The sequence below is a fragment of the Neocloeon triangulifer genome, unplaced genomic scaffold (genome assembly GCF_031216515.1).
Source record: "Neocloeon triangulifer isolate White Clay Creek 2 clone unplaced genomic scaffold, ASM3121651v1 ptg000010l, whole genome shotgun sequence".
NCBI lineage: Eukaryota > Metazoa > Arthropoda > Insecta > Ephemeroptera > Baetidae > Neocloeon > Neocloeon triangulifer.
In genome coordinates this window covers 991,827-1,008,558 of record NW_026775552.1, presented here as the reverse complement: position 1 = coordinate 1,008,558, position 16,732 = coordinate 991,827, and the positions used below count along the sequence as shown (strand labels likewise).

The following is a 16,732-nucleotide window of genomic DNA, read 5'->3' as shown; positions in this document are numbered from 1 at the left end:
CTCACAAAATGTGTAAAACTGTTTGCACTGAAAAAAGTTGTATTGTTTGAAAAATTTTACAAACGTTATCTTGAAAATCTCGTTATCTTATTCGCGCAAGAAAAGTGAAATTTTTCTGTGGATTTTTGAAGATTTAGAGTGACAAACGCGAAAACGATTGAATTCGAGCGTGGATTTAATTTGTCGTCCGCGCGCATTTCCAATTCAAATGACGAATTCATTCGCAAATGCCACTCGGCGCTGATCCCTTTTTGAGCCTCGCGCGGATCAAAAGGAAATTAACGCCGCCGCCGCCGCCGCCGCCACAATTAAATCGCTTTTCCCCTTTTTATGCGTTTTTGATTCACACACATTTTTCGCGCGATCTAACGACTTCCTGCGCGTGCCACGCCGTTTTTCATAAATTATTCTCCCCCGCACAGGAAATGAAAAATTAGCCTTGATATGCATCGAGAGAATTAAATTTATAAAAGTAATTCCACAAAAGATATTCTATAAGAATTGCAGGCGTTGCACATCGATATGTTATGTTTTCCTTCTAGATTTGTTTGGAAGCCGATTAAATTACCGCTCCAAATCGTGTTTAAAACTTTAGTTTTCAATTAAATTTAGTAAAATTCGCACCAATAAAATGAAATAAAAATAATCACATTTTACACGACGAATATAATTTTTGTCGTTCGCACCCTCAAAATCTTTTTCCCCTGATTAACATCTAAGTTCAAAATAGTGTTTAAAATATTAAAATTTTGTCTTTTAATTAAATATATTATTATTATTTTTTTTTTAGAGAACACAATAAAAATGCAATTTTTTGTTATTGTTAATTAGGTTAATTAATTCGTTCATGTTCACAATGCGAATTAATTAATTAATTATCTATACGCGCTGTCGATTCTCCTTGTGATCCTTTCTCTCTTTTTCATTTTCGATTGGAATTATTTTTTGTCGCCAAATCGCATTAAAAAGCAATAAAAGTTGGTTATTCACTTCAGGGACGAAAGCTCGAAGAAATCCAATTACTCTGCCTCTTATATTTTCCCCATCGTGCAGACAATTTACAATTTTTTTCTTCAAAACACACTCTCTATAAATTAATTATAATTTTGTGTGCTCGAAAAGAGCAAATTTTCCTTTGATTTGCAAACAGAGATTCACTTGAAAACTTTTGCCCCTTCTCATGTCAGAAATAACTTTGGCTTTGATTGAAGAAGAAAATCAATTCAATTCACGGGGAAAAGGAAACACAAATTGAGAAGGAAAATCAAAGAAGATTATTTCAATCAATTTTTCCAAGTTGAAATTAGAAGCAAAAAAATCAATAAATGAAAGTTCTTCAATTTTCCAATATTTTTATTTTGTGTGTATATTTTGTTAATAAAAATCTCTTCCAGTTTCAAAAACAGACAAACAGAAATCAGCGACTCTGAAATTCAATCATTTTTTTTTTTACTTGATTCGTTGCACAAAAATGCAGCGAGGGTAGAATGCGGTGTGCAACAATCTGTGTTTTGTAGTTTTTCGCGACGTTGGTTTGTTTTGTGTGCGCGCGCGAGTCATGTTGGCGGCGCGATCGATTGCAAATAAACGACTTCATTGCTTTTGCAAACAACAAGAGAAATTCACCAACCAGAAGCACATTCTTCCTTTTTTTATGTACGACAATCAAAATCCCCGGAAAACACTCAAAGTCTCAAACCCTTTTGTGATTATTTAATTAAACGTACCGGGGAAATGCTAATTAAATCATGAATGAATTGCGGCAAACAATTTTACAATTTTATAATTCTGTTTAATTAGCACAAATTATTACAAAGCATTTTTCTGGTTTGTGGTAATTTTGTTGTCAGAATTTTGACTATTTCTCGAATCTTCTGCATCATAGAAGTTTCCATAAAAAAAAAATAATTCAGAATAATTGTTACTTGATAAAGTTAGAAATTGTAAATAGGAATTTTAATTTAAAAAAGGAATATATTTTTTATCTATCAAATTTTGAGCTCGTTATTTATTTATTCATTTTTCTCGTTTCATGATTTCAAGAGAACATTATTTTTTCAACTGCTTTTTCAGACGATTCAAATTAAAGAGAACGCACGAGCGAAAATTAATCGCTGGGGCGTTTTCCACTTGCGAGCTGAAGACATAAATTTGCGTTTGCTGCTCGACGGCCTCGATAATTCTCGCGTCCGAGAATTCCGCGCCGCTCGACTTCTTTCGAAAATTTATCAAGTGTCGTTTTGCACATGCAAAGTGGTGGGGAAGAAAGAGAATTGGAATGTTTTCCGTCCCGACTTTTGACAAATAGCATCGTCAGCAGCAAACGAATATTAATTCTCTGTTTCCATTTGCAAAACGAGCAATTTCAAAGATGCATCCAAACTGAAATTGCAACCATTAATAACATTAAGTTTCATTCTTTAAAAGAAACCTTCGTTGGTGGTTCGGAAAACGGATTGTGCAGCTTTGAGCAACCGCAAAAGCCATTTGCAGATCTATTTTTCCCCTTGGAAAATCTGTTCATGTCTTGCTTTATAATTTTCAGTAAATTTTTCAATGAAATCTTTCAACAATGGAAATATTTGCTCTTAGCAAATAATACGCAGCAGAAGGGAGGAGTTTTTTTTTAATATCAAAATTGCCACGTTTCAAGTATCGATGCCAATATGAAAAATCCGTGCCACTTTTAATTGGCGATATTGCAAATTCCTTTGCAATTAGGATGAAATTTTCCATTTGCAATGATTCTCCATTGACAGATGTTAAACGAAAATTTTTATTTCAGCTGCGTTGAAAAACCTGCTGATAAAATTAATAAATCCTGTTGTTGCGAATTTCTTCATTTTCTAGAAAGTTTTGACTTGAATTTTCACGTCGTAGGACAAAAGGAATGGAAAATTGCGTGCATTTGCAAGCAAACGTAAGAAATTCTGTTTCTCGTTGACAAAAGTAATGGAGACGCTGACGAATTTATAATTCACAGCTGCCCTTTTCGGCCAACAAACGTAAGAAAAGCAAGATGGCGTCGCAGAAGTTATTAATTGCCCAAGATTTTCGCCTCGTCTTCGTTCTCGCCTCCAGTGTCAATAATTCTTTTCTGGGTCAAAGTCATAAAAAGCCAGGGTGAGCGAAAGAACTTTTGATGTTCCCACGCAATTCCAGCATCTTTTCCGCACAAAACTTCAGTCGAATTTGGAAGTGAAACAATAAGTTGTAAAATTACTTCATTTATTTTATGAAGCAAATTTCGAAAAGAAATTAAAAATGGGTCAACATTGGTAACTTTTGGATTTTTGAGAAAGATTTCTTTAATCGCTCAACATTTCCCTTGTACCAAATTTAATTGCAAAATAATTGTTTTAAACGCTTAATTTCTTTCACACAAAATTTTTAAAGATTTAATTTGTGCTGAGTGAAAAAGAAAATCACTTTATTTAAATTAAAAAACTTGCTTTGCTAAACGTAAAATTTTAAAGGAAAAAACGATTGAAAATATAATTACAAATAATATTCGCACATCTCTAATATTTGACATTATAATGTATCTTCTAATTTGAAATGTTAATTTGTTTACGCAAGAATAATTCAAGACATAAAATAAATGATTTTTATTTTCAACTCATCTGAGTGCAACTTTTGACCAGCAATTGGTTTCAAATTTTCACAGAAACCATATTATTCAAGTCGAAAAGTGAATTAATTTTGCGTGGGAAATTTTATTTAAGCACTGTTTTTTTTTATTGTGTTTTTTTTTCAACAAACCAATCAATCGGAAGAAACAAGCAAGTCGAATAAATTATGCACAAGGCAGCGCAGGGCCAGGAGTTGGTAAATAAGTTAAGGCTTCTCGACAGGTGAAGAATGGGAGTGTTTAATTCATCCTCGCAAGGCCACAATTGCTTTTGTGGGGCTGCACTTTGCACCGAATTTGTGTTTAAAAAGTAAAATGGCGCCGAGAATATAAATCTCGCATTCGAGATTTACGCCGACGTTCCAACACCGAGAGCAATTTCGTCCTCGCCGAAGTGATCAAATGCACTTTTTTTTTTCTTCAAACGCATTAGCGCGGCGAAAGCGTTTTCTGCTCAAGTGATTCCCGAAAGCACGAAAAAGACGAGACTCTCGTCTTCAAGATGCAAAACCCATTTTTTAACATTTTCCTCTCCTTCTCAAAAACTTCCGCCATTTCTTCACAAAATGCATCCCCCATCCCACAATTTTACCTTTCCTTGAAGTGGAACTTGACAGGGGTCGATCTAAAATGAGAGGAAAGAGATTTTATAATTATTGCATTAAAAAAAAATTTCTGTTTATCTCCCAAATTAATAAAAAAATGTGACTAATTGGAATTTGTATACTTTTTAATCACAAATTATTTTAAAAATAAAAATATTAATAATGAAACGAGCTGGTAATGACATGGAATCAAATTTTTCTTGATTCAACAAGGAGCTTTTAATATCTACACTGAATTAAAATTTGGGGTAAAATTATTTTAGGAAAAACCCGCAAGAGACGAATGATAAATTTAAAAAATTCAGTTATCCCAATAACTAATATTTCTTCTTGGAACTTAAAAACTAAAAACCAATGTTAATGAAGAGAAAAATCACCACCAAAATAAATCTGTTTTTTTTTTTAAATTTTTTCTTTCAAAAAGCCTCTGCTGAAACTGCTTTGAATTTTACTGTCGATCGCAAAAGAGCAAATTTTTGAAAGCTTTTCGTGTCTGTCTGAGAAGCGCGATCGTTTGACAAGGACCAAGTCCACCCTCAACCCCCACACCCCCCACCCCCTGTTCGCATCTCTGGCCGGGCAACAATGCGCGCCGCTAAAAGCTTTGCGCCTCTTTTCGCTCTCATTACACGCATATTTCGCCACTCGCCGCGGCCGCGCGACGCTCCATTTGCCGCCGCGTGAGTGCAATTTGAGCCCTCTTTCCCTACCTGCGTGTTTGTTTTCGCCCCCACAACCCCCTCAACCCCCGACGACACACCAATTGCCTCGCTTCCCCCTACAAGAAGCAAACGTTTCACTTTTTTCAAACCCTTTACATAATAATGTGTGCCTCGCTTTGTACAAAACTAAAACTCTCCTGAAATGTTTCAAATGCAGAGAATTTTAAATTAGGAATCGACTCAATTCATCACATTGAATGATTAAATAATATGTTACTTAGGAAAGTTGAAGGCTTTAAACTTCTAAAGCCTCAATTATTTTTTGAATCGAGGAAAGAAAGCTTTTGATCAGGAAAAAAATTCACGCCAGTCTAAAATTTCCAGTCTTTTGCATTAAGACCAACTTTATGAGATTTTTCCTTACGAAATCTTTATAAATTGTAGCGATTTGTCTTTTTTATTAGGTGATTTTGAGCCTTTTAGGTTTTGATATAAATCAGAAATCCTCCTTTTTTACATTTCCGCTTTGATAACTTTTGCCGCTTTGGATTTAGTAGAATTTTTGGGAACAAAAAGTGTGCAAAATTAAAGTTTCTACAAGTTTTGTTGGAAACATTTTGATCTAAAATGATTTCCAGAAGACTTAGAGCTGAAAAAGTAATTAAAAATTGTCCATTGTTCAAATAATTTCAATTTTTGTGTGCCAAAAATTTTAAAATTCAGGACAAATTTACAAGGTTTTGGAAGCGGATTAAATTTCCTATCAATTGATGGTTGCACAACAAATACAAAAATTATTATAAAAAATATTAAAAAAAACTTTCAAAGGTACATTCTTACTATAAGAAAGGCCTTAGTTTTTTTTCACGTTTCTTAGGGCAAAATGCTTTTGATTCCCCATTTTAATACAAGGTTTTGTAAAGCGTTCACAAAGTAATAAGCAAATTAAAAGTAGACAAAAGATAGAACAAATTATCACCTCCTGAATAATTGTGCAACGTGTTTGTTTTTGCATTTTGGAAATTCACAGGAAAGTTCGTGAAATTCCGTTTTGCCGGCAAAAAAAAACGTTGGGCGAAAAGAAAAGTTTTGCCTGCAAATTCAGCTGGGAAATAATAAAATTGTAGCTTTTTATGCAGAAATGTAGCGCGGTGAGTGTCGCTGGCAACACAAAAAGCACCCACCTGATGAAAACACACGCTCGGAATTTTGCGCCGCCGCTGCAATTCTCTCTGCTGCTTTTTGTGTCTCCTTTTCATACACGCGATGCAACAAAACAGTTTTGTCTGTCGTCGTCGGTCGTCGTCGTCGCGCAACAACACACTCAGCACTTTTTGCACGTTCAATTGCAGCAAACGAGTTTTTGCTTCCCTTTGTGTTAATTTTCCGCCCTAATGGAATTCGCCAAATTAATTCTGCCGTCAATTCGCGCTTCAAAAACAGTTTCAGAGATGAAAATTTAATTTATATATTCATATCTGTTGTCAACATTTTTAATCCAAATCTCCCCAAAAAGAGGCAGAATGAGACCAGCAAGCTCTAATGATTTCAATGGAAAATCAATTTTCATGAGTCAACCTTTGGCGTTTGAAAACTTCCAAAAATCATCGATTTTGTTCAAAATTGAAAACTTGGATTTTTACTTTTCATCAAGTCTTAATTTGATTATATTTAAAACTCGTCCTCAACTAAAATTCTAATTTGAGAAATTTTTTTTATCTCTTTTAATTTCAAAATAAGTTTCTGCCAGCGATAAAAGTTATGCCAGCTAAATTAAGATTATGCCAGCGAAAATAAATGATGCTTGATTTTAATAAAGACAAACCCAAAATAAAAATAATAATAATAAAAAAAAGACAAAATTGAGTGGCGCCTGCTGCGCCACTAAAAAGGGCACAGGCCGACAAGACTTTGTCTTGGCCTGACCCTAAAAAAAAAAAAAAAAAAAAAAAAAAAAAAAAAAAAAAAAAAAAGGCTTATTTCTGCTCTTATTTGAAAAGGGCTCAAGTTAAACCCGTTCCGTCCTACAAAGGTCTCTGTCTCTCTCCGGGTCGAGAATAATCACTTTTTAATCCAGACGAACTGGAAAAGAGGAAGCAAAGGAGGGACCAACAGCAAATCCATTTCTACCAAGACCATTATAGTTATTCTTCCAAATCAACATCGTCGCGCTTCATTATTTTATTTTCAATTAAACATAAAATGAATTATCAGTTTTGATCATTATTTGTAGCAGGATTATAATTATAAAGAATTGCAACATTTTTTACAATATAAATACCACCAAAATTATATTATTATATTATGAGAAAAACATGATTAGAATTGAGCCAATTGAATGAATTCTTTCGTTTTTCTTGTTGCAATTATAATTGAAGTTGAATTAGGATTTGCCGAGTTATCAGTTTGGTTAATTTTGGTGCCAGATTTAAAATGCATGATGGCTGAGCGCGCCTCGCCGGTGACCACGAGGGAAATCAGCATGTTGGCGCTGCCAGCCAATTTGCATATCTCGCTCTCCACACACACACACACGTGTCTGTGGTGTCGTTTGACTTATTGATGCCGCGCCACCGTCCATCGCTATTTCTTTCTGATTTTTATTTCTCCTTGAAATTTCTTTTCTTCTTCTTTTGGGTGCAGGCAGCGATTTTAAGGCTCGTCGGGGGTGCAGTTGCGGTGCAGCAGCGAGTCGTGCCACCCCCGGGACCAATTTCTTCCGCGATTCGTCGCAGCGCCACAAGGAATAAGAAAGGGACTTTTACACAACGACCGCGGAACAACTAAAAGAATATAATCAAACACGTGCCTTAATTTTCTTAAAGTTCTTTCAAAATATCCAACTTTCAATAAACTAAAATCTAAAATGCACCACACTAAAAATAAGTAAATCATCATTCGAAAGGAAACATTTGCTTCTGAGGAAATAAGTCAGCGATTGACATATTCAATATTTATGGACCAAAGATTAATTAAACGCGTCCACGATTATTTACAGCACCTCAAAGTTGAAAGGGCAACTTTTTAGTTCTCTTGGGCCGCAGTGAGATGTCGCGCGAATACAGAAAGTCCATTTGGAAAAGCGAACGATGCGAAGGTGGCCGGAAAATAAACTATTCCCGCTTCATGCACATCTTGCCGGTCTTTCTTAGAACTTTACTTGAAATGCGTTCGAAAAAACCGAGTGCGAAAGTCTCGTACTTAAAGCATCTCATTCTTAAATTGAAATAAAAATAATCATCTCCAGGGTCTGTATTTGAATTGCAACCAAGGAATGAAAAAGTTCAGCTAAAAAAGCGCCGAACCAGAAATTCCTAATTGAAATAAGCGAGGGACGGAAATCCCAAAATATTCAGTAAAAATTATCATTATTAGTTATTTCGTCCGGTCCATCCAAGAATTTAAAACTAGAAAAAAGAGAAGCAAAGATATTAACATAGTAAAATTATTTTCCGAATAAAGACACAAAAGTTTTAATGAAATTTGGCGAAAACGAAAATAAAAAGAAATTGAAGGGGTGCGAGCGAGGAGAATCAAGTTGCCTGCGGAAGCCGAGGTAGACTGCGCCGCCCTGCACAGACGTCACGCGGGTGGCCACTTGTCGATTTGATGAAAAAAGTAGCTATTTTGCTTGACAAAAGTAGGAAATTTTGCCCAGGAAGTTGTATTGCGATCACTCGGACTAAACAGATTAAGGCTTTGTGCTTGCATGATTATTTTAAAATTGGTTTGGCTCAATAAGGCTCGCCTGATAATTCCACACTAGATTTCCATACTTTTTAATCAAGCAAATTATTAAAAAACCATTAATTTTTGTTTCCGCATTAGCGTTTGAGATGAAAAATACCGAATACATGGCGTCAATTTTTTTAATTAGTAAAAGTGTAAGAATTCATTTTAGAAATAATTTCAGGCCAAAGTAAGTAATTTGTTTGTATAAAATACAATAAAAAAGCGAACAATTCAAGTTAAGAATGGATCAGACATAACTCCTTTTTACATTTTTCTGCCTTAAAATGCCTAAAATTTGTCTATAAAAAACCAATTAATCATAATGGCATGTATATGACATCCTATAGCTTTTCATTCCGATTCTTGTGATTCTTAAACATGAAAATTTGCAATGCAAACCTCATTCAAAATTTAATTTTGCCTTCAGCAAGATTTTCAATCTGTGCATTTGAAAATTATGTTTTATTCTAATTAATTTAATTTTTTTTTTAACTATTGCCGTCGGTTAGGCTGTCGAGTAAGCTCTCGAGTGCATGGTCAGAAAATATGCTCGTATTTATTCTGGAACTAATTAAACATCTCGAGTAAATCTTTCATTGATTCATTTTCCGCTTCTTCCGTATCAGCAAATTTTTCTCTTACTGCAAAGTAAATTTAATTTTAATTTATTGTTTATTCATTTATTTGAAATGTTTCCGTTTAAAATTTTCGTTGTCGCTGTAAACAGAGTTGTCGAGTAAAAGTCGGCCTTTTCCGCTTTTATCAAGTAGCACTGCCCGGAAACGAGGGAAACACTAAAAAGTCATTTATTATTATTTATTATTTTTTTATTTTTGATAACGCAGCGAGCACGTGAAAGCGGCCGCTTATCATTTTGTGCTCGCCTTCAAAACGCAAGGAAAATTTCCTCTGACCTAATATTTTTTAAATAATTAAACGTTTTAAAAACCATACAAAAATTTTTCAATACAAATTAGATGCATTAGATTAAAAAATACCCACAATATCATGATTAGGAAATTCAGATTAATTTAATTTTCAGTATAATTTATTCTTTTCGGTCAGACTTCCCACTAATTTCTGATCTTTCATCTTCAATTTCACTATAACGAAAGAAAAACAAGTTTGGAGATTCTAATTGAACACATGGATAATGTTGCTTTGGCGCGGAGGGATGGAAAACTTTTCGAAATGATAAATTCTAGTTTTTTTTTTCACCTCTTTATATTTCCTTCCTCCACGCAAGTATGTTTTTTGTACGCTGAAAAAATCGAAACGGCCAAAACGAGACGATTGAGTAAAAACATGTAAATTATTAAACAGCAAAATGTAAAAAACAGTGAAATATTTTGTGATAATTTTACCGCAAACTAGTTGCAATTAGTTGCTAAATTATTGTTTCTTTTCTTTTTCTACAATTTGCGGTGAATAATTTAAACATAAAGAAAATATTCCTTTTGCTCTTTGAGGCAGGTCGAAGTGGAAACACGTTCGTGTCCTTTTCGCACTCGGAACGACAAAGCTTAGAGGGGAATGGAAATTCGTATCACTTTATGAAAAAACAACGCAGCAATTATTTCTTATCATCAAGCTAGGCCGCCTGCAAAAGGTATAAAACAAACGGAGAGGCGGCCAGGTGTCGCGTTTCAGAAAGTTGTCGTCGGTTTCGTCGTCTTCAAGAAAAAACCTGCGATCAAGATGGTGTCCCTGGTGCTGATTCTACTCGCCTCCCTCAGCCAAAGTAACTTTGTTTTTCACTTTTTTCTTCGAATTAAGGAAATTCTTGATTTTCACTTTGATTTATTTAGGCCGAAATTTACATTTTTGATATATGTTAAATTTTTCCTCAAAGTCGATCGAAAACATAAGATAATAAAAAAGAAAATTTCGCAGCAACGTTGGCAACTTTTGGGCCAACCGTGACAGCCAACTGGGCCGGCCAGTTCCCCTACGTCGTAAGTTCTCAGCTTTGAAAATTGGTTTCAAGCTACTGTCCATGTCTTGAAAATAAGGTCAAGCTTCAATCTTCTGCGGATGCGATCGAGATGACCATTCCCGCGCTGGTTGTGAGCCAAAAGATGGTCTTGGCCGAACCATCGTTATTCAAGTGAGTTGAAATCTCAATTTCAAATGGAAATTTCATAACAAATACCCTAACAGCAACCAATTTTGTCCAAAGTGCTCAATAATGTTTTTCCCTGGCTCAAGCTAAAAAAACGTTTCCTTTCTAAAAAAAAAAAAGAAACACACGGTGGTAATCCCAAAAATATATTTCTGGTCCATATTAAAACTCCCAAGTAATGATTTTCCGATCCTGAGCTGTTGAAATCCTCTTTAATAATTTTGTGATAAAAAAACATTGCAGTCCGAATTCGCCGACCTCGTACACGATGACGAGCCATAACATGCAGGTCCGTCCGGTGGCCATAATGGTCTCGTACGTCAGTAATTTCGTCGTTTTAAAAACATGCAAACCTTTTGGCTCCGAGCGTTTCAACCTGACGCTCAGCGAATTTTTCAACTATCAAGCTGACAATACGGACGCGGCCATTATTTTCTTCGAGGGCAACGTGAGATTTTAAATTTTTTTTACTTTTCATTTGGTGCGTAGAAACGGAACTGAGACTTCAAGGCGAAATTGAACTATTATCATTTTGCACTTTTTTTGTCACATTATTTCCAACCCCGAGACCTACACTCAGGTCATTTTCTCCACCCCTGGCCTCAAAATAAGAAAATAGAAACAAATAAAGTAACAAAAATTGCATTCTTTTAAGCGCTAGGTATGTAAATAAATTAAACTGGGTTCACGCCTTTCAATTTCGTCTACTTAAAAATTTTCTAGAATTTATATCAAAATTGTTGCACGCGCAGAGTTTGAAGTCCAAATCGACGACTGCGCTGTCGGACACGTCCTGCGATTCAACGTTTGGAGCTGATTACACCGATTATAACACGTGCATAGCTCAAGACACGACTGACGATATTTGCAAGGTACTTTGTCATTTTGGGGAAAAAAGAAAAAAAATTCACTGCAAGGTTGGATTTAACGTTTGTTGTTTTATTTCAACGAAAAATTGCCATGCGCAAGAATGTCTTTTGTAGCAAAATTTTCTGCTGAAATGTTGACAAAACGACAGATCAAGCAATAGCAGGTGATCATTTAGATCTCTGAGGTTTACTAGTAAAATATTTGTTATGTAAAAATAATTCCTTTCTTAGAAACTAATTTCGTTTTCATCAATTGAATGTAAACGATGATGCGTGGGAGTGTAAAAATGTGAACAAAAATAATGATAAAAAGAAAATGAAAGTAATTTGTGTGCCCGCAGACGTACTACACCGACGACTATTACTTTGCAACCTACGTTCGGGAGCCTTTGCTGGTGGTGAACGGCCGAGTGCAGGGCTTCATGTTCTCGGCAAACTGCGACTCATACCATGACAACTCCGAGAAAACCCAATTTCGCAAGATCGACAAGTTCCGCTCGTATATTCTCGGCATCACAGGCATTGTCGTCGACAATCCTTGAAAAAAAAAACGCTAATCCAGTGTTCTTGAGTGACTTTTCGATTTGACAAATAAAAAAAACTAGGGTGCACTTTGCTGCTGTGTTTTACTGGTCCTTTGAAAAAGGCTTCTGCTCATACATAAGTATGGAACTCGAAACAATAATTTTCCTATGCAGGTTGATGTAAAGCCATGCAACTGCGGGAATTTCGGGACAATAAAGGCAACCTTATTTGACTTCAAACTTTAACCAAATCAATTTCCAAAAAATATTAATTCTTCAACCCGACAAGTTGACGGTAGCCTTAAAATTAAACCACCTAATAGTTACCAAGTGTAATGAGAAGCCCACGAGACGATTCCTCAAGTTAATAAACTTAACTGTTATAGTGCAAGTCCCACAAACACATATTCGCTTAACAATTCCTTTACCACGTGCCAAAATATGTTAATAATAATTAATTTTTTTGTTTAGCGCCGAACTGTTGAATTATAAACGGGCCATGAATTTTTTGATAATTCATTTTCCACGTTGGAAAAAGATGAGAAGCAATAATTTTTTTTTACAATATTTGGAACTCCCATATTCTCAATTTTTAGTGAAATTTAAAACAAATTTTCATTTAAAAGAAAAATTCTTTAAAGCATGATAAATCTATAAATTGTTATCACTTAAATTACCTACGTTTGGAAGAAATTCGTTTATGGAAGGAGAAATTGGCGCTTAATAAAATATTATTTTTTCCAGCTGAATTGGAAGAAAATATTGGAATTTTTTGACGTCATAATTATGAGCTTAAAGCTGTACATTGGTATGTTTTTTAATTTAAGAGCACAATTTTATACTCTTTTCAAGACAGTCGATAAAAATTTGTTACTTATATTGACTTGTCCAGCCTGATTGGGCGGCAACCCGCAGGACACGTTTGTTGCGCGGGTTGCATCACTTTAAACGCGGGTATTCGGGAAAAAATAAAAATTGCTGAATTTACATATTAAAATAATATCAGAACCGAAAACAGGTAAGAACCAAGTTGCATGAACCAGAGAACCATAAATTTTTCCAGAACAAAACTGCTCCTAAGTAAGTTTCCGCTGATAAACTATAATATATTTCAAAGTTATTTTTGAACACCACTTTTCCACCGTTTTTATCAATTATTCATCTCTCAAATGAAAATCCAATCAAAGAATTCAAAGGAATAATATACGAAAAAGCCATTCGTCAGATGAAAAAAGATTAAAAATGAACAAAAAATTGTGCACACGATTCACAGGAAGGAAAATTTTAAATGTAAAAATCTGTTGCAATTTAATTAGGTGCTGCTGAGAAAAATGAAATTGTCTTTCCAATTTAAACCACTTTAAAAAAAAACGTACGCAATGTCAGCAGAGCTACAATGTTTTTGTCAAAACGGAAGTTTTGGACGCAAGACTGAAAATACTGCCTCATAATTTATCATCGCATACACATTTGGAGTTTCAAATTTTGCATATTTATTGCCTGCTGCGTTTAGCATAAAGTGACTGCGGGAAACTGACTTTTCATTTTTTTTTCTTTCAGGTTCGAAATGGGCGTGACCATTAATTATTATATCGTTCGTGGCTAGACCCAGGCAACGTCATATTATTCCCAAGTTGTTCTTTAACATTCCTGCTTAAATTTCTGCTCTTTATACTAAATAATTTTTTTTTAATTTCGTAAGTTTGACTAGGTGTGAAAGGGTAAAAAATAATTGAATTTTTTACAATTGATTTCACAATATGATGTTCATATATATTAGTTTCACAAAACGCTGGAAATTGGATCAAAACAATTGGGAAATTAATGGAAACGCATTTAAGATGATTTAATTGTATGTACAATTTTGATAAAATTTTACCGTACAATGCTTCCAATTTTGAATCATAAATATTTTATCTTTCTGAGCTTCTTGAACATAAAAAATATTATTCGAAAAATAAGAAGTAATATTATAAAATCTAGCTTTACTATTTGCTAATAAAATCAATAAAATTAATTGCAAGAGAGAAAACTCGTGCGGAAGAAAAGTTTATTAATTAGCACACAACGCTCTATAAAGTCAACGTGGACGCAAATATTTCACTTTCATGAGTTACGCAAAAGAAAAATAGAGATGGAAAAAATTAGAAATTTTATTGGAAAATGCAAATTTAAATACCAATATAAATGCAGCCAATTTGTTTTAAAATCAGAATAAGATACATTCAGAAGTTGTTGCTTTATTTTCCCACAGCCTTCGTGGTCAACTTGGTTGTGGTTTTAGTTGTGGTTTTAGTTGTTGTTTTTGTTGTCGTCTTGGTGGTAGTACTTGTTGGTTTTGTGGTGGTTGTAGTTGGTTTTGTAGTTGTAGTCGTCGGCGGTGGCGTGGTCGATCCTGTTCCCAGGGTTGTTGTCCCGGACAAATCTGCTCAAAATTGGAATTAATAGCGTGTTCAATAAAAAGGGTGGAAGTATTTGAAAGACCTTGGCCGATTTTCGTGGACATCCAGCTGAGATAGGAGGTCACTCTGGAGTATCCTGAGTACCCTTGCAGACACCCTGCAGCAGCGCCAAACGACACCACGCCGAACTGCGTCCAAAGGTTGTTGGTGCCGGCGTCCTTGAACACCAGAGGTCCGCCACTGTCACCCTGCAATATAAATATAATCTTTCCACTGTTGAAATAGAAAATAAATCTTCAGACCTGACACGTGGAAGTGCCAGTTGGTTTGGTGCAAATTTGCGAAGCGAAGATGGATCCAGTGCCGTAGTAAGAAGCGCAAACCGCATTTGAAACGACCGTCAACTGAGTGAACCTCAGATCGGGGCTGGAAGAAGAGGCTGGGGAAATTTTAAAATTTCAATTCATGTCGCGCTGTTGAAAGGAATCGAATACTGTCCGAGGTCCTGCCGAAGCCACTGATAGTGAACAAGAGGCCCGTCAGGTTTCTGGCAGCGTCGGTCATGGTCGGCAACCTCACCGGTGAGATTGTGGCTACGGATTTTGTCAATTGAAATCACAGTTAGGAAGCTAGGGTAGAGTAGCCAACCGGTAAAGGTGATTGCTGAGGGAAGCTTGACGAGGGCGATGTCATTGGCCAGGGTGTTGTGATCGTACAGTTCGTGGGTGAAGTTGACCGTCGAGGTGAGCCACATGTAGCCGGAGGACAGGGTGCTCTGGCTGATGGTGCCCAGGATCACGTCATACGCGGCCCTGAATGATCAGTTCTTAATCTTTGTACTCATGTCAGGGTGAATATTTTCGTGACTGACCCTGTGCAGTGGGCAGCCGTCATGACCCATTGCGAGAGGATCAGGGAACCTCCGCACAGCCAGGCGTTGTCAATGTAGAGCAGCGTCTGCCACGGGAATTGTCCGAGGGTGGCCAACGAGCCGCCCACGATCTGCTTGCTGATGTCAGACGAGGAGAGAGACGACTTGCCCGCGTCAACCGCTTTTTAAACAAAAAATTTGGCATAAAATTCTGTTTAAAGCTATATATTAATATCTGATCTTATAGAAAATGAGATGTGAATTTAATTTTGGATATGATATCAACTTTGTTTCGAGAAAAATGTTATGATAGGATAAATATAAAGTTTGGCTTTGAAAACAAAACATTCTTGCAACAAAACGGAATTAAGTGCACTGGTCAAGATCCGATAATTATATCTTGTGGCAAAATATATAATTATTTCAAAATTCATATTACGCTGAATTATTGGCGGAGCGTTGAGATTGCCGAGTTTGGGTTTGTCGACCTGCGACTGGAGTTTCTTCAACTGCGACGCACTTGGACGAGACTTGACCTCAGGCTTTGTCTGAAGCATCGGCTTCACTTGAAGGTACTTGTCATTGGCCGAGGACGCCGCGGGCAGGCCCAACGCAGCCTTCATTTTATTTTTGTAAAAATCAGCCGTGCCAACTCTTGAGGGGACTCACCTGAGCCAGCACTAGTGCGGCCGCCGCTATCATGAACAGAGTCTTCATATTTCCTGGCGAAGATTCGACGGAGCGAGCTGTTGCCAGGGAATTGTCGATCTCAGTGCCCAGCATCCGCATCTTATATAGCCGCGCCTCACTTCCTGTCCCGCAGCAAAACACAAAAGCGGTTTTCAAATTCAAGGCAAGCCACGCAAATGTGACGTGTGGGTTCAAAATTTCGAGCCCAAGGTAACCGAATGCATTGTTCGCCACTGTTTTCCTGTTTTTGTTTTGTTCCAAACTATCAGTCATGGCGCTTGACATTTATTTATTTGGGTTTTTGGCTTTTCAGCATAAAGTGTTTTCCTCCTTTGTCATGAATATTCAGCGCATGTGGCAAAGCCCGAAATGCCTGATAAAGAAACCGTTTTTGCCCATTTTTTTCTCAAATGCATCCTTTAACCATCTCATAACTTTTTTATCTGTTTGAGAGGAAGATCAAAGCAGAAAATTATTTAACTAGTCAATTATTTGAATTATTATTTTCTTTTCATTCGGTTGATTGCATCACGAACAAAAAATTAATATCACTTGGAAAATAAAGTTTTGATCGAGAAAAAATAGTTTATTAAAAATGTTCTGCTGAAAACACTTGCAATTAAG

At 35.9% G+C, this 16,732-nt stretch overlaps 2 protein-coding genes across 2 annotated transcripts; one reads left to right on the top strand and one right to left on the bottom strand.

Annotated features, from left to right (window-relative positions):
• Positions 1-10,259: 10,259 nt before the first annotated feature.
• On the top strand, positions 10,260-12,187 carry LOC132195737 (uncharacterized). The gene is made up of 6 exons (XM_059617917.1): positions 10,260-10,371; positions 10,524-10,585; positions 10,643-10,737; positions 10,996-11,200; positions 11,505-11,624; positions 11,963-12,187. The coding sequence occupies exons 1-6, from the start codon at positions 10,329-10,331 to the stop codon at positions 12,161-12,163; spliced, it is 726 nt and encodes a 241-aa protein (XP_059473900.1). The 5' UTR covers positions 10,260-10,328; the 3' UTR covers positions 12,164-12,187.
• A 2,156-nt stretch (positions 12,188-14,343) lies between these two features.
• Positions 14,344-16,207, bottom strand: LOC132195791 (brachyurin-like). Its single transcript, XM_059618001.1, has 8 exons — positions 16,088-16,207; positions 15,858-16,035; positions 15,419-15,599; positions 15,196-15,359; positions 15,042-15,140; positions 14,850-14,986; positions 14,630-14,795; positions 14,344-14,570 (listed from the first exon to the last, which is right to left on the bottom strand). The coding sequence occupies exons 1-8, from the start codon at positions 16,205-16,207 to the stop codon at positions 14,386-14,388; spliced, it is 1,230 nt and encodes a 409-aa protein (XP_059473984.1). The 3' UTR covers positions 14,344-14,385.
• Between the last annotated feature and the right edge of the window lie 525 nt (positions 16,208-16,732).

What these genes read in the sequence shown, in the direction of transcription:
- LOC132195791 (XM_059618001.1), bottom strand. Translation starts at nt 16,207, where the DNA reads ATGCGGATGCTGGGCACTGAGATCGACAATTCCCTGGCAACAGCTCGC. An exon ending in CCGCACTAGTGCTGGCTCAG is followed by an intron (nt 16,036 to 16,087) that starts GTGAGTCCCCTC and finishes AATAAAATGAAG; the next exon opens with GCTGCGTTGGGCCTGCCCGC. An exon ending in CTGGCACTTCCACGTGTCAG is followed by an intron (nt 14,796 to 14,849) that starts GTCTGAAGATTT and finishes TTTATATTGCAG; the next exon opens with GGTGACAGTGGCGGACCTCT.
- LOC132195737 (XM_059617917.1), top strand. Translation starts at nt 10,329, where the DNA reads ATGGTGTCCCTGGTGCTGATTCTACTCGCCTCCCTCAGCCAAA. An exon ending in ACTCGCCTCCCTCAGCCAAA is followed by an intron (nt 10,372 to 10,523) that starts GTAACTTTGTTT and finishes AAAATTTCGCAG; the next exon opens with CAACGTTGGCAACTTTTGGG. An exon ending in TTATTTTCTTCGAGGGCAAC is followed by an intron (nt 11,201 to 11,504) that starts GTGAGATTTTAA and finishes TTGCACGCGCAG; the next exon opens with AGTTTGAAGTCCAAATCGAC.